Raw genomic sequence first — 27,106 nt, 5'->3', positions numbered from 1 at the left:
CTAGTCTTGTGGCTGGGAATAACTAAAAATACTGTTCGAGAAATGGTCCAAGAAGGCTACACAATATTGCAGACAAAGTACCGTGCAATCACAATAACTTTGCAGGTCAGCTTAAGTCATATAAAAAGTACTCTTTATTACATTATAATTGTATTTATTACAATATTTTGTATAAATAATTACAAGATACACATTCAAAATGTAACATATATTTCACAAATAGAAGAATTCTGTAATAAAAAGCACATGATATCCATGGACGGAATGTTAAGAAGAACACATCAAATTCTTTACGTATATCTGTGACATGATCACATAAATTTTGTTCCAGTTATTGTCCTGACTGTCATACTACTACTTTTTTTTACTTAGCAATAATAAAACTGCTGACTCTTCTTTTTAAATGTTCTGTTTCAATCTGGGATCCTTAAATAACTATTATCAAGAGGTCAATTAACATTATTATTCTGTAAATATAAATAGTCACAAAATCTCAATCAAAAGCACTGACAGATCTATGTCAGAGCTAGAGAATTAAGACATTTAAGTCTTCAAAGTTTTAAATTAAATAAGTTATAGAACAATCCTAAACAGTTATTTCTTGTGATATCAAGCTTCGTTGGGAACAGTATCTTTCTCAGTAGTTTCTGATTGTTCAGATTTCTCCCACTGTGTCAACAACTCAGAGGTAACTTCTGTAAATAATCTGTCCCAATCCCATGGTTTATCCTCCTGTAAGATAAGATATAAATTACGTAACTACAGATGCTAATTTACTACAGTAATCTAATCCTGATGAAGATTGATTTTTTTGTCATTAATTTTATCACTCAAGTAAGTAATAACATACACCTGGCTAGTGTCTCATCATTTACAGAAAAGACAACAAATAAAATTGCTTGGTAATTAACTTAAACTATAAACTATCTCCCTTTCAGGGGCTTCCATGGCCGAGTGGTTAAGGTCGCATTGAATTTTATGCGAGGAAGCCATCTGGCTTACAGAAAGTTGGTGGTTCTACATAGGTGCCCCCTCCACCCAGTGATAAAACAATACATGGAGGGGCACCTGGAGTCTTCTTCCTCCACCATCAAAGCTGGAAAGTCTTAATTTGACCTCTGAATGTGTTGGTGCGACGTTAACCACTATCACCATTACAAATTAATGCCTTGGTTGCTTTTTTCTGTTGGCAAAACAAAGGATCCAGATTTTGTTCTAAGATATCTGGGCAAATGACATTAAACCAGGATTTCCAGTTTTTATTGAACATAAATAACAACTTCAAGGCTAAATCTTTATTGTAGCTACAGTCACAAGTACATTGTTTTAAAGATTACCTCAATAAGATCTGCATCAGTAGCCAGTGACTTTGTAAGAAGTTTTAGATCTATCTCATTATCCTGAAATACAAGAACATTGCTCATATAAATTCACAGCTCATGTCAGACAAGAGTTTCTTACATGTAAACAAAAAGAATTATAAAATGCCAAACAAAGAAGGATAGGACCACATTGTTTTGAAAAATATAGTCATAAGACCAACGTTTATAGATACTCCCTCAGCAGGGGCTGAAATATCTGAACATTTTCAATTCCACCAAGTTTGGCACAAAATGTATATAATATTATGACCCTGAAAAGTGATGAGAGTGAAATAAGTATTAGGCATTGGTAAAAAACCAAGCAGAATGTTTATTTTCTGCACTATTTCTTAAGTGTTGCAATTGTTTACTCACTTCTACACAATATATTTGTTAATTTATTAGGATATCTTGCAAACCACACACACTATAATTTTGTACCAATGACCATTTTCACAGCACACATTTTATCAATTTTTGAGAGAAAAAAAGTTCTTTGTCTAAAAAATGTGAAGAACTGCTTTAACTAGAACTGTCACAGGAGTGACTCATACCCCCACCATACGGTCTTGTCACAGAAGAATGGCAACCATAAGGAATTTTAAAAATACTTTGGAGAACTTCATCCTGGGCTTCCACATATAAGTAATACTAGTATAATACTAGTATAGTAATACTAGTAAATATATTAAATCTCTAATATTAGAGATACACTAAAAGTGAATACAAAGAAGTGTCTTACCGACCCATGTTACCACGGAAAAATGTTTTTACTTTTTACATAGGACTTATAATAAAAAGGATTGAAAATCTAAAAATAGGATTTCTAAAAATAGACTAATTCCTGGAATTTAAGGGGAAGAAACTCAGTACAAAGGTTAAAAAAGGTTACTTCCCTTTGGCTCTAAGCCAATCAGAATGAGATATAGTGAAAATACATCAAAATTAACATTAAATTCTAGGTAAAAGGGGACACAATTCAAGAAAAATAGTGTCAGAGTTATGCACCTTGTGTCACATGATGTGGGTGATGAGGTGGAACATCTATTTTAAGTCTGAATCAAATCCATTCAGTAGTAATTGAGATATAGTGAAAATACATCAAAATTAACCTTAAATTCTAAGTAAAAAGGGGCATAATTCATGAAAAATTGGTGTCAGAGTTATGCACCTTGTGTCACATGATGTGGGTGATGAGGTGGAACATCTATTTTAAGTTTGAATCAAATCCATTTTGTAATAATTGAGATATGGTGAAAATACATCAAAATCAACCTTAAATTTAAAGTAAAAGGGGACATAATTCATAAAAACTTTATTTCAGAGTTAAGCAGCTTATGTCACATCATCTGGGTGATGAGGTGGAACAACTATTTTAAGTTTGAATCAAATCCATTCAGTAATAACTGAGATATAGTGAAAATACAACAAAATTAGCCTTAAATTCTAAGTAAAAGGGGACATAATTCATGAAAGCTTGGTGTCAGAGTTATGCACCTTGTGTCACATGATGTGGGCACATGATGTGGGTGATGAGGTGGAACATCTATTTTAAGTTTGAATCAAATCCATTCAGTAGTAACTGAGATAAAGTGAAAATACATCAAAATCAACCTTAAATTCTAAGTAAAAAGGGGCATAATTCATAAAAAAAATTGTGTCAGAGTTATGCACCTTATGTGGGCACATGATGTGGGTGATGAGGTGGAACATCTATTTTAAGTTTGAATCAAATCCATTCAGTAGTAACTGAGATAAAGTGAAAATACATCAAAATCAACCTTAAATTCTAAGTAAAAAGGGGCATAATTCATGAAAACTTGGTGTCAAGAGTTATGCACCTTGTGTCACATGATGTGGGTGATAAGGTGGAACATGTATTTTAAGTTTGAATCAAATCCATTTGGTAATAACTGAGATAATAGATTTCGGGACGCGACGGGACGGGACGGGACGGGACGCGACAAAACTGACTCCTATATACCCCCCTCAAACATGTTTGGTGGGGGTATAATAAAGCGAATGAGTCAGAACTAAGAGTCATGATAAGTACAGTGGCTTACCTAAGAAAATGAAGATTGTAAAAAAATAGTATATAATGCTGAATAATTACCACCTTCACCTGGACTAAGTGAGTTTTTTTTTATTGTTAAAGGATATGAAAACATACCAGAGTAAGAAATGCTGCCTGTCGTAGTAGATCATTATCTAGTTCCTTATACGTTGCTACACGATTTACTGCTACACTGCAATAGACAAGTTTCTAATATAAATGCTACTTTGTGGTGAAGATTAAGGCAAATGTAAAGCTGCAATTTTTAAAGTTATATCTGAGAATAACTGGAAATGTACTCCAACTCTGTGTGCTTGAACTTGGATTGTTTGAATACGTCCCTTTCAAAGTAAACATCCATTCCTTGCAAAATCTCTATATTCCACATACTGTTCTAACTCGGACCACTCAAGCCAAATGGCCAGAACTCTCTAACTCTACCTACCTCAAGTCCGTTTGATTATTATGTAGATAACAACTTTCCACTCGAACAACAAATTTGTTCAAGTCCGGACCTCAATCACTGAGTTCACATAGCAGTGCAAACTTCTTACACTACATGAAATTGGCAATTAACAGGAGATTATGTGTAATGATAAATAAGATTATATTTGCTAACTGTACTGTCTGATAAACAGCTGGTGAGAACTACAAGTGCCTGGTTTCTTGACAAGACCTGTGCGTTTACATTTTCCTTCTCACTGCTCATTACTAGAAACTCTATTGGCTCAAACTACCAATAGCTAGAACAAAGGGCCAGGGGCCCCAAGAGTTCAAGTGAATGAAGTTGAACTTATACCACTAGAGCTCACTCGGGGCGTTGAGTTCTTCATGTGAGGAAGCCATCCAGCTGGCTTAGGGAAGGTCGGTGGTTCTACCCAGGTGCCCGCTCGTGATGAAATAATGCATGGAGGGGCACCTGGGGTCTTCCTGCACCATTAAAAGCTGGAAAGTCGCCATATGTGTCGGTGCGACGTTAAGTCAAAAAAAAAAAAAGAACACAAAACAACTAGAGCTGTCACAGGAGTGACGAATTATACCCCCACAATACGGCCTTGTCACAGAACTAAGCCAATTTCAAAGTCGAACCTCAAAATTAATAGGGGTCATCTGCCCGTCGTGATCAACCTCCCTATTGTTTTGTGATCCTAGGCCCAAGCGTTCTAAAGTTATCGTCCGGAAATGGTTTAACTGATACGGGTCACTGTGACTAAGACCTTTGACCTACTGACCTCAAAATCATTAGGTGTCATCTGCTGGTCATGACCAACCTTCCTATCAACTTTCATGATCCTAGGCCCAAGCGTTCTCAAGTTATCGTCCGGAAATGGTTTAACTGTTCCAGGTCACTGTGACTTTGACCTTTGGCCTCAAAATCAATATGGGCCATCTGCTGGTCAAGAACAACCTCCCTATCAACTTTCATGATCCTAGACCCACGTGTTCTCAAGTTATCATTAGGAAACTATTTAACTGTTACGGGCCATTGTGCCCTTGACCCTTGACCTACTGACCTCAAAGTCGAACTTAACCTGTATTCTATGATGTTACACCTGTGTACCAAAATTTATGATCCTAGGCCCAAGCATTCTCAAGATACCATCCAAAAACCGTTTAACTGTTAGGGGTCATTACGACCTTGACCTCTGACCTACTGAACTCAAAGTCGAACTTGACCTGTATTTTATGATGTTACACATGTGTACCAAAATTTATTATCCTTGGCCAAAGCGTTCTCAAGTTATCATCCGGAGTTATTGTCTGGAAACCATGAAAACCAACGGCCCAACAGACAGACTGACAAGTTCACTCCTATATACCCCCTCAAACTTCGTTTGTGGGGGTATAATAATGTAAATGTTATATCATGCATGTCATAAAGTACGTACTTGGGAGCATATGCTACTGTTTGTGTTATGTCTTCCTCTTGTTGCTCCTCCAGGTCAGGTATCACAGGTATATCTGCAATATATAGAGCAAAAATAGTTAGGGTTTATTAGTGTATCTGAAATATACATCAGTAAAAATAGTCATGGATCAATAGTATATCTGAAATATATTCTGGTGAAACTACTCAGGGATCAATGGTATATCTGAAATATATTCTGGCAAAACTAGTCAGGGATCAATGGTATATCTGAAATATATACCAGCAAAACTAGTCAGGGATTAATGGTATATCTGAAATATATTCCAGCAAAAAATAGTCAGGGATCAATGGTATATCTGAAATATATTCCAGCAAAAATAGTCAAGGATCAATGGTATATCTGAAATATATTCCAGCAAAAATAGTCAGGGATCAATGGTTATGTCTGAAACATATACCAGGTCCAGAATAAATAGCCAGGGGTTAATGGTATATTTGAAACATTTACCAGCAAAACAGTCAAAGATAAACGGTATGTTTGCAATATATATCTGCAAAATTAACTGGGGAACGATGGTTTATCTGAAACTTAAACTAGCAAAATATTGTCTCAAGTTTGGGAAAGACAATATATCTAAAATATATACCAGCAAATAGTCAGAACCACTGTATATAAAACATATACCAGCTAATACTGAAACAAGTCAGGGATCAACAGTAACTGTAGAAAAGCAGGACAATTAAAAGCAGGCAAATAATGCTTCAACCTCAACACCTTGTCTTAGAATAGTAAAGCTGGTTTGTAACTTACCATTGTCCGAGTCATCACTTTTATCAGGACTGTGTGGTCTCAACCGTTCACTGAAATATATATGAGCAATGTTACAGGCCACAAGTCTGAATATTTTAAGTGATATGTTCACTTAGAACTAGCACTATATTGTGTACTATATTAAAATTTCTATCTAACTCTATTATGAACAATATTAAATAATTCTATCTAAAATAAAATAATGTAAAATCAAACCATGACTATATAATACAAAAAAGGGGATATTTTTACATATATCACAGCATTAATACAATCATGCAATATAATTCAGTAAAATCCATATAAAACTAGAAGATGCTTTTGTAGAAAAGGGCATGTCTCCCCCAATGCATAGTCGTATAGGCAAGAAGTCAATAGGGGACTGAAGCGAAAGTCATCAAAGAGACACTGATGGTTGGCTGCAATAGGGATCATCTACTTGACATGTCCAATCATTCCACTAAGTTTCAACATTCTGGTCCTAGTGGTTCTCAAGTTATGAATTTAAAACGGTTTTCCATGTTCAGGCCCCCTGTGACCTTTGAGTGACCCCAAAATCAGTACAGGTCATCTACTCTGCATGTCTAATCATCCCATTAAGTTTCAACATTCTGGGTCAAGTGGACCTCAAGTTATTGATTGGAAAGAGTTTTCTATGTTCAGCCCCCTGTGAGCTTGATCTTTGATGGCGTGACTCCAAAAACAATAGGGGTCATCTACTCTGCATGACCAATCATCCTATGAAGTTTCAACATTCTGGGTCAAATGGTTCTCAAGTTATTGACCAGAAATGGATTTCCATGTTCTGTCCACTGCAACCTTGACCTTTAATGGAGTGACCTCAAAATCAATAGGGATCATCTACCAGGCATGTCCAATCAACCTATGAAGTTTCAACATTCTGGGCCAGGTGGTTCTCAAGTTATTGATCGGAAATGGTTTTCCATGTTCAGGCCCTTGTGACCTTGACATTTGATGGAATGACCCCAAAAACAATAGCGGTCGTCTACTCCATAAGCCCTGCCATCCTATGAAGTTTGAAGATTCTAGGTCAAATGGTTCTCCAGTTATTGATCAGAAATGAAATACGACGGACAGAAAGACAGGTCAAAAACAATAAGTCTCCCCCAGTGGAGGGGAGACATAATGATCCAATACAAGTACTTACTTCAAAACAGAACTTGATAAAAATAATACGATTATAAGCTGACAGACTGAAATGCATTTTTTTTCAAATTATTAAGCCATTTGAACATTTTTTCTGATGTGTTAAGTACCTACCAACAGTTTGTTTGTTTGTTTGTTTGTTTTGGGTTTAATGCCGTTTTTTCAACAGACATTGAATGTTTTCTAATGATTTAATTAAATACTTCCCTACATACATAGTGTTTTCAATTGAGCTGACTACCTACTAATAGATATAAAGCCTTTTCTAATAAATTGAGTGCCTACATACAAACAAAAAGTGTTTTCAAATGGGTTGAGTACCTACCTACAGACATAAAGTGTTAAATCTAACAATTTGAGCATCTATCAAAAGACACAGTGTTTCAAATGAGCTGAGTACCTATCTACAAACATAAAGTGTGTCCTAATGATTTGAGTACCTGCCTGCAGACATAAAGTGTTTTCTAATGATTTTAACATCTTCCAACAGACATAAAAGGCTTTCTAATGAGCAGAGTACTTACCTACAGACATAAAGTATTTTCTAATGATTTGAGCACCTACCAACAAACATAAAAAGTTTTCTAATGATATGCATACATACCTACTTACATGAAGGGTTTTAAAACGAGTTGCGTACCTGCCTAAAGACAAAGTGTTTTCTAATGATCTGAGCATCTACCAATAGAAACAGTGACTCAGGCCTAAATTAAAATTAAGTTTGTTTGACCTTTACCGACCTAGTATTTTTACAGTGGGTAGGTAGGTAAATAGATAATTTTATTATATTTTAGTTTTTTAAATGTTTGTTGTCTCAGTAATAAAGTCTATTTATTAATACCTATTGCTTGTAGATAATCTCTGAAAATGCTCTATTAAATGTATGCTTGCAATATATAAACCCCTAGCCCTATTCATGCACACACAATATGGGACTTAATTTGCACATAAGGCAAAGTTCACCAAGTCTTTGAGTATCTTTCATGTCTACACTTTTTCTTATCGAAAGTGTTTTCATGATTGTTTTCACTACATCTGCGCTTAAATGTACAAGCCCCATGTGGTTCTGGGACGATCTGTGTATGAAAAGAATTGGAACCACTGCCTTACCCTTGCATGATCTAATAGGGTCTTAACACTTGGTTTTGCAGTAACTCTGTGATTCCAGCAGGTATGCAAATTTTGATTCCATACCTCATGTTTTTATTTCCATGTAAATGAGATGTGGAACCAAAATTTGTAGTTCTGTTTGGCGCCATATAACCTATACTGTGTTGATGCGCCGTAAAACCCAAATAAATAAATTAATTAAAAGTACAAAACAATATAGTCCTGAAAATACGCGATATTTGTCATCTAATCACACTATTGAATTACAGCTTATTTTCAACAAGTGTTTGATGCTTAATTCAATAGATAATAGCTTTTCATGAGTTTTAGAAAGTTTTTACAATGGTTATGGCAGTATGCAAGCAAAAGTGATGATTTTTCAGCTTCAATCTACTTGCACGTATTGGTCATGTTACTAAGAACAGAAACAAGATTGGGTTTTCCGACATCAGACATTTATTATGCCATTGTCCTGGCAAAAGATTTTTATAGCTCTTTGTTCTGGCATAACAAAATTAAAATATTTAAACTATTTAATCTTGCCTGTAATATTTCAACACATTTACGCTCTTGTCAATTTCTTGAAATTCGAAAACTGAGATTTTCTCACTTCGAACAAATGCATTTCGAAACGATATCTGATTAAAGACATTTTGAAATTAACAATTAAGTCAGTTTAAAATATATTTTCACAGATAATTAAATTTCCCACCACTCGCCTGTCAATTGCCGCAATACTGTCACTGTTATGAAAGCAGTTTTATGTACAAGCAAATTTCAAATATAATTTAACACATAGTAGACAAAATAATATTCTCATGTACACTATGTTTCCTTTGTTATCAGTTTCAGTTTCAGATTTAGATTTATTGGCATATCGGCATATACAATATACCTTTGGCCATTTACAGAAATAAAAAGGATGGCCAAGATATCACAAAATTACAGTAAAAAACAATTATAGGTTCTAAATATATATATTAATCATTAAGAAGCAGCAATATCTGTAAGTTTTTCCTTTCTTAATTGCATAGCATAATGTTATCAGTAATATTTGTTCTTCTTAAATTTCCTTTTCACAGCAGACATTTTTTTTTCACTTTATTTTTGTAATCTCCAGCATCTAGTTGCTCTCCATAATGACTTCATCGATAATATTAATAAACAAAGTCTAGCCCCTATCGTATTTTCCAAAAGTGTTAGGACTAGTTATTTTCACTTTCTCAAGACTTATTTCCCGGAAAATGATTATTTTGTAAAGTGTCCCAAAAATATGGACACAGTAATCATAATCCACCTAATGTTGAAAGCGAAATAAAAAGCGTAAACGATTATTGGTAATTATTCTGTTGATAAACTTAGTCATTGTCCTTGTTTTCATCATCAATTAACATCCCCTCCGAAGAGCTAAAAGAAGTATGTCGGTATCATCTGAAGTGGAGATCAAAGCGGTATAGTTGCCCGAGATTGTCATGGAATTACGTCATGTTTTCGCGCCATATGACACATCACTGTTTGATCGTACCGCTTCGGTTCTTTAAATTAATCAATAAAAAAGTTTCTTCTTTAATTTGTTAAAGCGAATTCAATATCCTGTATAAATTGACAGGTAAATGTGTCAAACGATAATTGTGGATATCCTACTTCTGTGAGCTATTTTGCCGCACTAACATAAATCTGTTTGCCAAAAATCGTTTTACGCCATGTTTTTAAATTGCTGACGCTTTTTCATTATTTAAGATTTTTTATTCTGTTTTTTTGTACTTTCTGGTCAAAAGTCTGAACTTTATGCCCATAGAATTTATCATTTATTTACCCTTAGAAAGAAATAAATAATTAAGATCGCACTGTTTGAAATTTTACAAAGAACTAAATTTAAAATTGACCGTTTTTATAGAATTTTGCCTACATTCCTGTCGATATCTTATTAAAATCGTTATAGTATTCAAACTATATTACTTCTTAAGCGGTGCTAAAAATATTGATGCAATAATAACAAAAAAAAAATGAATGCACTACGCGCATTTTTTGTGTATGTATAAACAAAAGTAACGTCGACCGATGGAAATTAGATATTACGATAGGTCGCACGTGCTCGTGGAATGGAAAATTACCGGCATGACGTTTTGGTATACTTTACGTTTCGCGGGTAAATTAGATACTAGATTTGTAAAATTATGTCCTTTTGTCAGATTGACTTCCGGTTATAAGCGGTTTGATGCCTGCATCCTATGGCTTATTTTAAGCCTCACGTTTTCGGAATACACGAGATAATAAACAGTCCGCTTTATCGATTTTCTACTAGCTGACCGCGGGTTACTTTCTCACTTGCCATAATTATCTATGCATTTTTTAAATAAAATAATCGCCAGTTTCAAGCACCAAAATCAGTTTTTCCCTCTCAGTGAAAAGAAAATAAAAATTTTTTTTTTCTCTGGAATGCAATAAAATTATTTGAGTCGGGGCAATTTTATCGGGTCGGTAGGTAAAGGTCAAACAAACTTAATTTTATTTTAAGCCTCACTGTTTTCTAAGATATGACTCCATACCTACATAGTTTGTTTTTTTACATGAAGTGCTTTGTAATGTTTTGAGTACCTACAAACTTACTACATTCTTATAAATGTAAAAGGAATGTGCTTCTTCAACATTTCAAAGTCAGTTTTTACTCTAGGGGTCAGTTCCATAATATCTGCTTTACATAATCCTGTTCACAACTTAAATTGTTACTAACCTATGAACACTGCCCTATACTGAAGACTATTCATTACATTTCATAATGGTTTTAACAACTGTATATTAGCCTGCATGGATGCATAAACTTTGAAGAATGCACACACCAAATTGCAAAATAAATGCAATGTGACAAGAGCTGTCACTATTAGTGACAATGCCCCCGAAGCATGCCCAAGAATGCCACAGTTTTCTGCGCATGATAAATTAAATCATTATGGGGAACAATTGTGCCAAGTTATTTTAAAATCCCTTGATAAATGACAGAGTCATGGACGAGACAAGAAACAGACCATGTTAACCTTTGTCCTCTAAGTGTGACCTTGACCTTGATGCTAGGGGGCTAGGTCTTGCTCACGACACATCATCTCATTATAGGAAACATTCATGCCAAGTAATTTCAAAATGCCTTTATGAATGGTAGAGTAATGGACCGGACAAGAAACAGACCATGTTAACCTTTAACCTCTAGGTGTGACCTTGACCTTGGAGCTAGTGGGCTGGATCTTGCGCATGACACATCGTCTCATTATGGGGAACATTTATGCCAAGTATTTTCAAAATCCCTTGATGAATGGCAGAGTTATGAACCGAACACGAAACAGACCCTGTTAACCTTTGACTTCTAAGTGTGACATTGACCTTGGAGCTAGGGGTATGGGTCTTGTGCAGAACATATCGTCTCATTGTGGTAAACATTTAAGCCAAGTTATTTCAAAATCCCTTCATGGATGGCAGAGTTATTGACCAGACACGAAACAGTCATTGTTAACATTTGACCTCTAAGTGTGACCTTGACCTTGGAGCTAGGAGTCTGGGTCTTGCGCATGACATATCGTCTCATTATGGGAACATTTAGGCCAAGTTATTTCAAAATCCGTTTCTGGATGGCAGAGTTATGCCCGGACAAGAATACTGGGGCACACATGGACAGACAGTGTGAATGCCAAACTGATGCTAAAATATTAAGAAAAGGTCAGTAGGTCATATTTATGGTCAGTGAAAGTCAGTTTAAGATCAGTATGCAAAATTGTACATGTCATCCAAATTTCAAGGCTGTATCTTAACAAGAGCTGTCTGATGACAGCGCGCTCGACTATTCGAAAAATTGATTGAAGAATGGGGTCAAAATATTTTCACGGATATTCAGACAAAAGAAATAAATAGATTAGACAAACAATGTTCCTGTATTACTTTGATTTCGATAAGTCTTGCACTAAATGGCAATATATGAGCCAATTTCAAAGTCCAAAAAGGGCCATAATTCAGTCAAAATAGTTATGTACTCTTGCCTACAGATGGAAATCATAATGATAAACAAGTGTTTAAAGTTTAAAAGCCATATGTCAAATAGTTTTGACAAAACATGGACTTGTATGAAAACAGAACCAATTTCAAAGTCCAAAAAGGGCCATAATTCAGCCAAAATAGATGACAGAGTTATGTTCTCTTTCCTACAGACAGAGACTATTATACTAAACAAGTGATAAAAGTTTCAAAGCCATATGTCAAACACTTTACAAAAAAATATGAACTGGTACGAAAAACTTAACCAAGATTTCTAAGTCAAAAGGGGCCATAATTCAGCCAAAATCCTTGATGGAGTTATGTACTCTTGCCTATAACTGGACATGGTGATGGTAAACAGGTGTTGAAAGTTTCAAAGCTTTATCTCAAAAGACTTTGTCAAAATATGAACTGGTACGAAATATTAACCCAGATTTCTAAGTCAAAAAGGGCCATAATTCAGCCAAAATCCTTGATGAAGTTATGTGCTCTTGCCTATAACTCAACATGGTGATGGTTAACAAGTGTTGAAAGTTTCAAAGCTTTATCTCAAAAGACTTTGTCTAAATATGAACTGGTACGAAAAACTTAACCAAGATTTCTAAGTCGAAAGGGGCCATAATTCAGCCAAAATCCCTGATGGAGTTATGTACTCTTGCCTATAACTGGCCATGGTGATGGTAAACAAGTGATAAAAGTTTCAAAGCTTTATCTTAAAAGACTTTGTCAAAATATGAACTGGTACGAAAAACTTAACCACGATTTCTAAGTCAAAAGGAGCCATAATTCAGCCAAAATCCTTGATGGAGTTATGTGCTTTTGCCTATAACTGGCCATGATGATGGTAAACAAGTGTTGAAAGTTTCAAAGCTTTATCTCAAAAGACTTTGTCAAAATGTGGACTGGTACGAAAAACTTAACCAAGGTGTGACGCCAACGCCGTGGTGAGTAGGATAGCTCTACTTATTCTTCGAATAGTCGAGCTAAAAAAACAAGAAAGTAGGTCAGCAGGTCACATTCATGGTCACTGAAAGTCAGTTTTAAGATTGATGTGCTAAACTACATGTCATCCGAATTTCAAGGCTGTATCTTAAAAAACAAGAAAGTAGGTCAGTAGGTCACATTCATGGTCACTGAAAGTCAGTTTTAAGATCAGTCTGCAAAACTGTACAAGTCATCCAAATTTCAAGGCTGTATCTTAAAAAAACAAGAAAGTAGGTCAGTAGGTCACATTCATGGTCGCTGAAAGTCAGTTTAAAGATTGGTTTGCTAAACTGTACATGTCATCCAAATTTCAAGGCTGTATCTTAAAAAACAAGAAAGAAGGTCAGTAGGTCACATTCATGGTCAATGAAAGTCAGTTTTAAGATCGTGTGCAAAACTGTACATGTTATCCAAATTTCAAGGTTGTATCTTAAAAAACAAGAAAGTAGGTCAGTAGGTTACATTCCACATGACCCAGATTCAAACTTGACCTAAAGATCATCAAGGTTAACATTCTGACCAAGTTTCATGAAGATACAGTCATAAATGTGGCTTCTAGATTGTCAACAAGCTTTTCCTTTGATTTGACCTAGTGACCTAGTTTTTGACCCCACCTGACCCAGATGTGAACTTAAAGATCATCAAGGTTAACATTCTGACCAAGTTTCAAATAGATATTGTCAAAAATGTGGCCTCTAGAGTGTTAACAAGCTTTTCCTTTGATCTGACCTGGTGACCTAGTTTTTGATCCCAGATGACCCAATATTGAATTCGTCCAAGATTTTATTGAGAGTAACATTCTGTCCAAGTTTCATTAAGATTGGGCCAAAATTGTGACTTCTAGAGTGTTAACAGTCAAATTGTTGATGACGACGGACGCAGGGCGATCACAAAAGCTCACCTTGAGCACTTCGTGCTCAGGTGAGCTAAAAAAGTGTTCTTTATACATAAAAACAACATTCAGGGTCTGGTGGTTAGTTATATTACATTACAAAATGTACTACATTTTACATGTGCAGTAGTATGAAAGACATAACATTCTGTACAAAATTACAACATTAAATAAATCTTGTGTGATGTGTTACAATATAATCATGTCAAATGTGCCAATGTGGTATGTGTGGGAAGGTACTGATAACATATCTATTGTAAAAATTAAAAGTGCAAAATGGTGGGTTCCACTAGCAATTATTTAAAGGCTGTTTTACGTGCTAAATTTATTAAGTTGTTTTGTTGTTGTTTGGTTTCACATAAAAGTTTAATGTTCAGCTCTGTTTCCCCCTTTAAAATGGTACGAACAGGCCGGGACTGTCTGGTTACGGGAGTACGAACCAAAGTACTTGATGATTCTTTGGACTTTTGGCTGGCTCGGAAGTTTTAAGTTCTTTCAGGTCACTGCCTATGGTGTCACTAGCATTTAAGGTCACCGCGGGCCTTTTTCGCCCGAAGAAACTTGTAATTTTCCTCTCCATTTTCGCAGTTGCGAATCACCGACCACAACGAAAACAAATATCGTCTAGACGCTTACTTAGATATCTGATAATTACATCTGTATAAGGTCAGAGACCACCAATTCAAAAAAGTACAGGGAACTTACCGGGAATGAGGTAAGTGTATACCTGGGAATAAGGTAACATCTGTGCGTTCTGATTGGTCAGTCATGTAAACAATCCCAGGAAGTGATTATTTTTTCAAAATTTATATTTTTTCACTGCATTTACAGTATTTTATTATACATTTTGACAAAATTTGCTACATTTTATGTGTATTGAAAAAAAGTTTTATCAAACAAATTTCTCCCGCCATGTCAATGATGTAAACAGGGGGTCATCTCATTCACACGAAAATTACTTAAATAAAGTATCACTATTCATATGTTTTTCGTCCGATATTTTGGTAGAACTAAGATAGTTCTTGAAAACCTTGTAATTAGATATACATGTTTCGATGTATGGAAGGCCGTACACGCCATAAAGTTACAATGTAAGTCTATGGGAAAACAATTTGGTGGTCTTCTACCTATAAAGTGACAAACGTCTACAAGCGTTCACGTGATTATCGGTAAAATAACTACCCCAAAGGTGTTTTTAAAGAGCAAAGGACAGTTTGAGCGAATTCGTAGATTTTTGGACGTAATCGCAAAAATATTTGAGTGCCATGATTTCCTACTTGCATTTATTTATTCTTACCGGAATTTTGCAAGATAGCGACCACTAAATTCGATCCCTGTTACATTTTATTATGAATGTACTTAAAATGATGACCATCTGATTACGTGACTATTGATTTCTCACATGAAGAGTACAGCAGTAGTTGAACATCGTTCAGTAGGTCAATTTACTTATTTCTGTATACTGTGAAACTGGTATTACCCGTATTAATCAGGACTAAGACTTAGTGTCTTTCATGGATCAATCCACAACTTCCAAAAGTCCAAAAGAACAAATATTAATAGAAATTAATATCCTTTCCAAATAGCGATTTTGGCAAAATCCAAGCTATGTTTTTCCCATAAAACTAAATTATTTCACCATATTCTTGCTTGATTCTTCTGTTGAACCATCCTTAATCACTGCATGAAATAGTTATAAATCAGATGACAAGGTTTGATGATAATTCTTCAGCAATGCATTCAAGTTAAAGGAAAGAAATTAACAGTTATTTGGGAAAACAAACAATATCTGGGATCATTCGGGGTCACAATCACTCAACTCTTCCTGCTCAGTACCCCAGCCCTCTAGTTTGCGGGGTCGCCGGGGTCTCTCAATTTTCTCCATTTCTGACTCAATGTCAAGGCCATGAAAAATATCTCTACAAAAATAAATATTATTTCTTTGAAATAAGTCTTGCTAGCTATTTTGGATTAATAACTGCCCCTTAGGTTTCTACAAGTTTTTACCTTAACTAAAAAAACTTCATAAAGTTAAAAGAGGTCGGAATAGATAATGGAATAGATAATGTCATATCATATCGTGTGCAAACAAATCAAGATGAAGCCACTGGCCCTATAGAGGCAATTCTAGCCTACACAATTGGACAACTGAATTTTATATAACATGGTCAATTCTTATTTATAAGTCTTATCAAAAACCAAAACAGAGCAGATTTCATTTCATACAAATATTACTTATGTGTACATAATGTATTATTTTTGTAGAATAATAATTGATTGAAATACTGTAGAGTAAAATGTGTATTAAAGTGACTGATATTGAAAATGTTACAGATTGAAATACCTCTCTTCTGAAAACATAGTTTCCGTCCTACAGATAGCCAAATCAACACAAAAATTAACAAAAGTAATTTACGAGGAACTGAAAGTTCAAGCCTGTGAAAGGCATACTTTACAATGTGTTTTGCAGTGTGGGAATCAACAATACCTGGTATATATATACATACAGTATAAGTACAAACAATAAGTGACAGCACTATTTACTACTTAAAACATCTTAAATACACAGATGCATGTAATAATATAGATCTAAATGAAACAATCCTAAATTAATGGTCATGCATAAAAATAGTACATAACTTTGAGTTTTATTAGTTTATTTATTAAAGAATACATGAGCCTCGCCATGAGAATACCAACATAGTGCGTTTGCGATCAGCATGGATCTAGACCAGCATGCGAATCCCCGCAGGCTGGTCAGGATCCATGCTGTTTGCTAATGGTTTCTCTAATTGCAATAGGCTTTGAAAGCGAACAGTATGGATCCAGACCAGACTGCAGGGCTGATCTGGATCCATGCTGGTTGCAAATGGACTATGTTAGTTTTCTTATGGCGCGGCTCATATGCATTAACCTTGTTCACTGATACATCACCCTTGTGAAATTTAAAACAAGCTCACTGTGGTTGCTGAAATACCACCTGAAATATCACTTTACCAAAACTATCTCATAATATTAATAGAAACAAGTGAATGAAGTACTGCCATGCTGGAAGGCAACTAATTTTCACTACTGCAGTATAACTATAACATAATGATCTGATATCTGTCAATGGAGTATAAATGATATTGTAATATATGTACAATATGTTATAACATAAAGTTTGGATTAAAATTTGCATATATAAAAATCTACAGTTGTTGACTGCTTATATAACATCTATAAGAAAAAAGTATTTAATTTCAATTCTGAAAACATTTCACTTTATAAATACTTAACACTTAAATATTAGCAAATATGTGAGAAATATACATATTAAAGGGAAGTAATTCCAAAGTAAATACTTCAATAGTTTATTTTCTTAGGTCCACATGACACATGAGCTTATATTAAAATATTTTACAGACTGGACTGGAAAAGATCAATTCTGACAGCAGACCTTCAAGTGTGACCTTGACCTTTGAGCAAGGGGTCAGGGTGTTGCACATATGTCTTTGTCTCATTACAAGGAATATTTATGTCAAGTACTATTAATAATAAAATCCCTTAATGGATGAGTTATGGACAAGACAGGAAAAAAAAACCTTGAGACCTTTGACCTCCAACTGTGACCTTGACCTTTGTGTCAAGGATATGGGTTTGCGCAAGACATGTTATCTCAATATGGGGAACATTTGTGCCAAGTAAAACTGAAATACCTTCATGAATGACAAGAGTTATGGACCAGACAAGAAAAAACCTTATTGACTTTTGGCCTCTAAATGTGACATTTACCTTTGAGATAGGTGTCTGATGTCATCTTATTATGTTGAACATTTGTGCAAAATAATATTAAAATCCCATTACAGATTGTTGAGTTACAGATCCGACAGAAAAAAGTCCTGTTGACCTTGACCTTCAAGTCTGATCTTGACCTTTAAGCTAGGGATCCAGGTTTTGCACATGGCACATCATCTCATCTAGGGGAATATTTGTACTAATCAATATTAAAATCCCGTTTTGCATGACAAATTTTTGACCAGACAGGAAGAACAAAACAAACTGACCTTTGATCTCCAAGTGTGACCTTGACCTTTGAGCTACGGGTCTGAGTTTTGCACCTGACACATCATCTAATTATGGGAAACATTTATGCCAAGTAATATTGTGATCCTTTGATGGATGACAGAGTTCTAGACCGGATATGAAACAAACCCTGTTCATGCCATGTTAACATTTGACTGCCAAGTGTGACCTTGACCTTTGAGCTAGGGGTCTGAAAGTTGTGCATGAAAAATCATCTTACTATGGGGTACATTTGTGCCAAGTAATATTAAAATTCCTTCATGGATTGTTGAGTTACAGACTGGACAGGAAAAAAGCCCTGTTGACATTGACTTCCAAGTGTGACCTTGACATTTGAGCTAGAGGTCCGAGTTTCATGCATGACAAGTTGTCTCATCATCACGAACGTTTGTGCCAAGTAAAATTAAAATCCCTTGATGAATGACAGAGTTATGGACCGAACACAAATTTGCGGACGAATGGACATGGGTACGGGTATTTATGTTGCTACTCTCTATTGTTCTTTTAGCCACATAAAAGAAAAATAGCCACATAAAAGCTTAAGGAATGAATGACATGAAAGTACAGTTATCTATTCCTATAGCCACTGAAGTATGCAAATGTAAGCTCTGAATGGCGGACAGAAAAGCGCGATCCTATAATCCCCAAAACTGGTTTTCAACCAGTAGGGGACAAAATAATAATTTCCTACAATGTTATAAGTGTTACTTTATATCAAAACAATCTTACTCTTCAAACTGTTCCATGCCTTCACCAAGATTTCTTCCCCTGAAATAAGATCATATAACTTCATTTATGTTTCATCAGCAATTTTTTTATAAAGTATTTTTAGAAAAGATAAGAAATTAATTTCAATTTGATGCTTTTTAAATATTTTGATCTGTCCATTTGTAAGTCCCATCCTTTATATGCTAGATAAATAGGATGTGTCTACTGATCAAGAACAATCATGCTATGAAGTTTGATTGCCAAAGACTCAAGCATTTTCCATATTTAATAAGAACTATTTTAAGTGTCAAGGTAACTGTGACAAAAGATCTATAAAATAAAACTGTTCTAAAATTCTCACACAAGAGCATGAATTGAAATCTCCCTCAATCTGTAGACAACCGAATGCGATCTCATCAATGCAGGTGCTTTCTTTGTACTTTACTTGATAAGAGACTAAACATTTGATGTATTTGATCACAGTTATACATGATTTCATAAAAAATTATCTGCAAGTATTCTGCTGTTTTTTTGGTTTTTTTTATTTCTTTGCCCGGACCTTTGACCTACTGAACCCAAAAGCAATACAGGTCATCTAGTGACCAGCTGGTGAGCCACCAGCTAGTTTAATGGCTGCCAATTACCATCCTGCCTTGCATTAAATGGAATGTAGACATGTTTAAAATTTTATCTACCGGTAACCATAAACTGCGATTTCTATCGAAACCACTATTTAAATGGGAAATAAATTCAATCAAATTTTCTTATTTAATAACAAATTTTGTCTTGTTTTTTCTTATTCATAAGTAAATTGACACAGCCTCCACACTGAAGAACACGAACAAGTTCTAACCTTCTTCTAGGAGCATCTTCTCCCCAGCCAGATACTCGGTTTGGTTTTGGTGGGCCATCATCCTGCAAACATTAACATACATCTGCTTTTCAATATGTGTTCAATATATAAAAAAAGGTTTGATACATCAGTCTGGCTAAAATTGAAAAAAAAAAAATTCAAAACAAAGACAGTTTCTTGTATTAAAATGTCAAAATGATAAAATCTTTTAGAGCTGACAACGCTAGAACTAGATAAAAGTCTGTTGAAGCTTACTGAACTTTAGAAAGTCCTCCATTAACTTAAGTATTTTTTCAACCGAAATAATTTTCCCTCAATAATTGAATGAGAGGGCCATGATGACCCTGGATCGCTCATCTGAGCTTCACAGATTGCTTGAACAGTTTTAGAGGAGGGTCAAGGAAACATGGAAAATATCTGTGAAATTATTTTGAAATAAGGCCAGTGAGACATTATATGTAATATATATATGGCCACCCAAGGAACATTAAATTTTGTCTGAAACTGTTTTGATTTTGGGCCAGCAGTTTTAGAGAAGATTTTAAAATTTCCATATAGCCATATGGAGAAAACAAACCCCATCCAAGGCTACCAAGTTTTTTTTTAACAAATCATTAATTTTGATAGATGGTCATCCAAGGAACATTGACTTCTATCAAATTATTTTGATATCAGACCAAGGGTTTCAGAAGATTTTCAAAATATAGCCTTACAGGGGAAACTAACCCTGCCCATGGCAGCCATGTCTTTTAACCCAACAAAATGATTTAAAGATATTTGGTAGAGGGTCACTTAAAGTACACTGCTGTCAAATTCTTCAAAAATTGGGCCAGCAGTTTGGGATATTCATGTCAGATATAGAAGTTGTTCCTATGTTTCATTATCTGCCTTATAAGAGGGAAACTTTTTGAAAAAAATAATCAAGCGGTCATCTTGACTGTAAAACCACTGACTTACTAAGTCTTGTGTTGGTTGAGGTGAATCACCTGCAGGTGTGCCTTCAAATTCTGGTGCTGGTGGAGCCTTGGCTTGCTTAGACTGTGCACGTCTTCCTTGCTTTGCATTCTGTAAAAACAGAATGCCACAAATCTATATACATGTATAACTTTGCACCAGAGACAACATGCAAACAACATTGTTATTAAACAAATGACTGCATGCTGGCTTTGATATTTGTCTGAGGGTAATCGTATCAATTCAGGACTAAAGACTGAGAACCAATACCACAGCCAGAGGATTAATAATTAGGCCAATATGAAATCACTTAATGATAATTTTATTATTCTATTCTGTACAGACCCCCTGAATTTAACCAATTCAAACATATAAATCCTGCATTGGCCCTGACTTATTCATATTGTCCGTGATTTCTCATATAGATTCAGCTGAATTTGGTATTGGCCCAATCTGTTTTATATGATATGTACAACTTATCTAATATTATTTCCAATATTGCATAGTTGAATAAAACTGGTGTGAAAGCAGCCTTGTACTAATAAGTTAACATGATTCTGCACAATATGGCAATATACTGGGACAAGTACCAGTCCTGTCTGAAGAAACATGTTGGACAGGCAGATAGGCAAGTCTGATGTTTTTCAGATGGATATAAGTCCAAATATATTCCATATTGCACAAGGCCATGTTAAACAAGTGAATGAAGTATTGCCATGCAATACAAAGTCCCCTCCTGGAAGGCACCTAATTTTCTCTACTGCAGTATAACATAATCAACTGATATAGATCTGTCAATAATGTATAAACAATATTGTACTTTATATACAATATGTTATAACAAACACTTGAGATTAAAATTTGTATACATAAGAACCTATATAGTTGTTTTCATATAGCTTTGTTTTTGGCCGATTATCAAAAAGGTATCATAAAAGTTATTTATAGTAAAAAAAAAAAAAAAAAAAAATTCTATATAAGTCCACACAAAACTCTTTACCAGGTAGAGATAGGTCAAAATACACCTAAAAATTGGATGTAACATGCATGTTGTACCACAGAAAACTGGTCTCAATTTTTTCCTACGGCCTTAAGTTACAATATAAGCTATTTATAGTAAAACAAAGGGACAAAATTCTAAAAACAAGAGTGCCTCATGGTGGTGAACATTTGTGCCAAGTTTCATCAAAATCCCTCCATGCATAAAGAAGAAATGCTCCGAACAAAGTCATTCTTGAATATGGCATTTGACCTCTAAGTGTGACCTTGACCTTAGACCTAGGGACCTGGTTCTTGCACACAACAATCCGTCTCATGGTAGTGAACATTTATGCCAAGTTACATCAAAATCCCTCCATGCATGAAGAAGAAGTGTTCCAGACAAAGTCATTCTTGTATCTGACCTTTGGCCTCTATGTGTGACTTTGACCATCGACCTACGGACCAGGTTCTTGCGCATGACACTCCGTTTCATAGGGGTGAACATTTGTGCCAAGGAATATTCAAATCCTGTTTTGCATGACAAAGTTATACACCGGACAGGAAAAATGTCCCATTGACCTTTGATCTCCAAGTGTGACCTTGACCTTTAAGCAAGGGTTCTGGGTTTTGCGCATGACACGTCATCTCATCATGGGGAATATTTAAGCCAAGTAATATTAAAATCCCTTGATGGATGACAGAGTTCTGGACCAGACAGGAAAAAAACCCTATTGACCTTTGACCTCCAATTGTGACCTTGATCTTTGAGCTAGGGCTCCGGGTTTTGCACGTAACAAATCGCCTCATCATGGGGAACATTTGTGCCAAGTAATATTAAAATACCTTCATGGATGGCAGAGTTATAACCCGAACAAGAAACAGACCCTATTCATGCTATGTTAACATTTGACTGCCAATTGTGACTTTAACCTTTGAGCTAGGGGTCTGAAAGATGTGCATGACACATCGTCTTATTATGAGGTACATTTGTGCCAAGTAATATTAAAATCCCTTCAAGGATGGCAGAGTTATGGATCAGACAGGAAAAAGGCCTTGTTGACCTTTGACCTCAAATTGTGACCTTCACCTTTAAGCTAGGGGTCCGGGTTTTGCATATGACATGTCGTCTCATCATGGAGAACATTTATGCCAAGTAATATTAAAATCCCTTCATGGATGACAGAGTTATGGACCGGACACGAAATTGCGGAAGGACGGATGCCCGGACGGACGGAATGACGAACGGACGGAAAAGCGCATTCCTATAATCCCTGAAACTGGTTTTCAACCAGTAGGGGACTAATAATCTTTTGATGGGACCTCATTGAAATAAGTGATTAATTTTACTTTGATGGGTCATCCCAGGTATTAAGATCATATCTTTATTCTATTTAATAAATCATAAAGTATACTTGACGAAATCTTTCATGTATTACTTAACATATCTATTTTAAGATGTTTATAACATTATAATCAACTCATTTTTATCTATATTAGCTATTGTATACATGTTTTTTTTATTGCAGTAGTTTTATATAATGTTTTATGATCTTATGCCTGAATAAATTTGAATTGAATTGAATTGATTCTATGCTTATTTTTCTCAGTAAAAACTGGATAAACCACCAGACAGACATAATGATTCCATCTTGAACATCTGATCATCATCATGTCAAGCATTTAAACCTAAAGCATGTAAATTATCGGCAGCAATGAAAATTTCATCAGAAATTTCCTCCACTATTTTGGTCTTTTGAGTGTTTTCATGCAAGTGGAGATATTGCCCATATGAAAATATTATCTCAATATTTCCTAGGATCGCATCAACTTTGTTTAACTACTAGAGAAACCTTAATGGTTTGGCTAGGGGTCAATTTTATGGATGGCTTAAATGCAGGCTAGGCTACAGGCTGGCTAGACACTGTCTTCCAACAATTTGCTACTGGGTTAAACCTTGGGCAAGTTTGGTCGTGGTTAAAAGTTATGTCCGCCTGCAAATCCCTAGGTCCTAGTAGCCCATTTGGCTTATCAGGATGACTTATTTTATGACCTTATATTTTATAGTTGTCATCCCTCTAAGCCTTACCCGTATCTGCATTTTACTGTTAAGGAAAACAAAGACATTAAAAAATCCAAAAAAGTCATAATATACTGGTCAGACTTACTTGCTCTAATAAATTAAACATTAATATTCATCAAAGAGCTATAAAAATAAATAGATCAGCAACTTGAAAGGCATATAGAGCAAATCTTGCCAACATCCTGTGACTACTGAATGAGATCTTGTTTACCGGAAGTGACGCGTTTTCCACACCCCATTTTGTATGCGAAAGCAATTATTCGGTAAATTACCATTATCACCGTATGACCACGCTTCTTTTGATGGTAAGAAACGTGTACTTTGTGTCTTAAGACTATTTTACATGAAACTAATGTTGTTTTAGAAGCTAACATGTATTTTAAATGTAGTTTTAAAGGTACAAATTGTAACTCCATGCTCGCCGATGTTTGTTCTTACTAAGATAACGCCGATTCACGCTCTGACACGAGATCACGCGAGATTACAGCCAGTTGCCATTCTGTGTATTTTATACTTCTTTGTATTCATGTAGAAACTTCAAGTGGGTTGAATTTAATTCATAATTTTAAATATAGACTTAAATCTTCGAAAATATGATGTGACAGGTGCGAAGAGATAAAAATGTATCTACCCTGACATCGGTTTCAATAAACAGCAAACTGCCGATGTCACTAAATTGCAGAAACAAAACGCAAAATACACATTCATAAAAAATTATATCAGCGAGGCAAGTTTATGCTTTAATGTCACCAAAAATTCATTATCAGAGATGTAATCATTACAATACTTTGTACATGAACCAGAAAAAGTTCACCACGGATTTCATTGGGGATTTCCTAAAAGAAATATGCAGAATAAGTTTGGATGTGACGGAGACAGCGACAGTCAAAAGTTAGCATGATGTCCCGAAACATTCTATTATTTGGACTACCTAGGTCCGGGCTGCAGCCCCAGCAAGGATCTGAGTTTCTTATCAACCAGGTTTTATTTTACCAATAAACTTGTACTATTTAATCCAACACACAGAAAATATATATTTAAGTAGATCTTTTTCGAGGTCGAATAATTCCATGGACGAATAGACTTTTCAGCTGTTTCAGTAGGTCTTTTACATAAGATTTTTTATCTCATTTAAAAATAAAGACAACATACTCTCTTGCTTGATTCTGTTTCAAAACCACCAAAATCGTCACTCATTTTGTTTGTTCAAGACGTAAAATACGTTTTTATTTGGGTCTGTCTGTTTGTTTACAATGGAATCCGTTCAAGGGAAGTAATTATCAATAATACATTGACGAATAGAACTATATATTTGACGCATCGTCAATGTCCGGTTTGTTCTAGGTCTATTTTATTGCATCTACATCTACATCTACAGCATACGAAACTCTGTCATCAGGTTGACCATTACGTTTCGGCTAGTGGCAGGAAAAGTAAAAAAAGCATGAAGATAAAAGATATGTATAATAGGAAAGATAGAAATAGTTAGATCAAAGAGAGAATGCATGAGGGGTAGTTCTCAGACTGCGTCGGTTCCTTAGCGTCAGACCAACCCGGCAAGCGTAGCGCCTAATGGGAATTCACCCAACCGGTACTGCTCCAACCATCATCGGTTCTTAAAACAGTCTGAGAAGGATAGCTGCTTAGAATGTCATCTTGGCAAGCCCCTGCTTGAAGTGTACCAAGTCAGGAGCCTCAGCTGTTGTTGCCGGTAGTGTGTTCCAGGTGCAGATGGTACGAGGGAAGAAGCTATACTTGTATGTGTCTGTCCTGGCTGAAAGTTGCCGAAATTTGGATGAGTGTTGGGCTCTCGTACGTGTAGATGCAGGTTTAAGGTAGTCGGTGGCATTGATGTCTACCAGATTGTTCCGGATACGATACATCATGGTTAACTGGATCTTGTCACGTCTGGACTCTAACGTTTCCCAGTGGAGGTCGTCGAGCATATCCGTAACGCTGCTAGTGTTCCTGTATCTGTTGCAGGTGTAGCGGGCCGCTCTGCGTTGAACCATCTCCAGTTTGTTAATGTTATGTTTGGTGTAGGGATTCCAGACCGAAGCGCAGTACTCGAGGTTGGATCTTACTAAAGCGAAGTAGGCTTGCGACTTGGTGTCCTTATTACGCACTCGAAGATTACGTTGGAGGAACCCTAGCATACTGTTGCCCTTCTTCACTATACGGTCTATATGTGTGTTCCAAGATAGGTTGGAAGCGACGTCGACACCAAGGTATTTGGAGGAGGATGTTTCTTGCAGGGTAGATCCCTTTAACATGTAGGAATAAGGTATTCTCTTCTTTGATCTTGTGACCCGCAGGACGTTACACTTATCCGGATGAAATCCATGCCCCACTTCTGTTCCCAGACTGAAAGTTTGTTGAGGTCGTCTTGGAGGAGTTCACAATCCTTTAGATGCTTGACTGGCCTGTAGACAATACAATCGTCTGCAAATAGTCTACATCTGGATGCAACGCAATCTGGTAAGTCGTTAATAAAAAGAAGAAAGAGCAGAGGCCCTAGGACGGTACCTTGGGGCACGCCGCTAACGACTGGAGCATCATCTGATGTGACACCATCAACAGTGACTCTTTGGCTTCTATTGGAAAGGAATGACCTTATCCAATCAAAGGTTTTCCCTCTGATGCCATAATGGCAGAGCTTGGCAAGTAGGCGCTGGTGAGGCACACGGTCGAAGGCTTTCGAGAAGTCCAGTATGACGAGGTCCATGGTAATGTTCTTGTCGAGGGATACAGCAAGTTCGTCTGCCAGTGTGAGGAGCTGAGTCTCGCAACTGCGTCTGGCGCGGAAACCATGCTGGCAGTCTGTCAGAATCTGCAAACGAATCAATACATGTTTATATTACAAATAAACACATGCATTATTGTTAAATAGTTTAATGAAAGTTTGAAAAGCGTGTTAAGTAATGTATACATTGAAATCAGATACAAGAGGGTTGGGCCACAAGTTTTTCCAACATAAGCGACGGCCCTTCCCTAAGAATGGGTTAAGGCAGGCCCGTGTGCAGGATTTGTTTGCTGGGGGGCCCAACCTGGGGTGCGAATTTTTTTTAATATGACACACGAATAGATGCATTTTCCTGCTACCTGAAACACCTTTAAGGATGCATGAATGTATCATATCTACTTTTTAATCATTTCATCAAGCCTTTTCAATGTATGTATGATTGTACAGTCACAGT

The 27,106-nt window shown here is 35.8% G+C and overlaps 1 protein-coding gene across 1 annotated transcript; it reads right to left on the bottom strand.

Annotated features, from left to right (window-relative positions):
• Nucleotides 1-108: 108 nt before the first annotated feature.
• On the bottom strand, nt 109-25,216 carry LOC123529592 (intraflagellar transport protein 43 homolog A-like). The gene is made up of 9 exons (XM_045309981.2): nt 25,062-25,216; nt 20,852-20,959; nt 19,895-19,956; nt 19,063-19,101; nt 6,096-6,145; nt 5,304-5,376; nt 3,532-3,607; nt 1,338-1,400; nt 109-732 (listed from the first exon to the last, which is right to left on the bottom strand). The coding sequence occupies exons 1-9, from the start codon at nt 25,104-25,106 to the stop codon at nt 610-612; spliced, it is 639 nt and encodes a 212-aa protein (XP_045165916.1). The 5' UTR covers nt 25,107-25,216; the 3' UTR covers nt 109-609.
• Between the last annotated feature and the right edge of the window lie 1,890 nt (nt 25,217-27,106).

The sequence above is a fragment of the Mercenaria mercenaria genome, chromosome 1 (genome assembly GCF_021730395.1).
Source record: "Mercenaria mercenaria strain notata chromosome 1, MADL_Memer_1, whole genome shotgun sequence".
NCBI lineage: Eukaryota > Metazoa > Mollusca > Bivalvia > Venerida > Veneridae > Mercenaria > Mercenaria mercenaria.
This window is presented reverse-complemented; position numbering and strand designations above follow the sequence as displayed.

Bases quoted from the DNA above. Each gene is read 5' to 3' on its own strand.
- LOC123529592 (XM_045309981.2), bottom strand. From the start codon at position 25,106: ATGAGTGACGATTTTGGTGGTTTTGAAACAGAATCAAGCAAGAGA. The intron at 19,102-19,894 runs GTTAGAACTTGT...ATCTTATTTCAG, and splicing joins GAAGATGCTCCTAGAAGAAG to GGGAAGAAATCTTGGTGAAG. The intron at 1,401-3,531 runs GTATGTTTTCAT...CTTGTATTTCAG, and splicing joins AGGCAGCATTTCTTACTCTG to GATAATGAGATAGATCTAAA.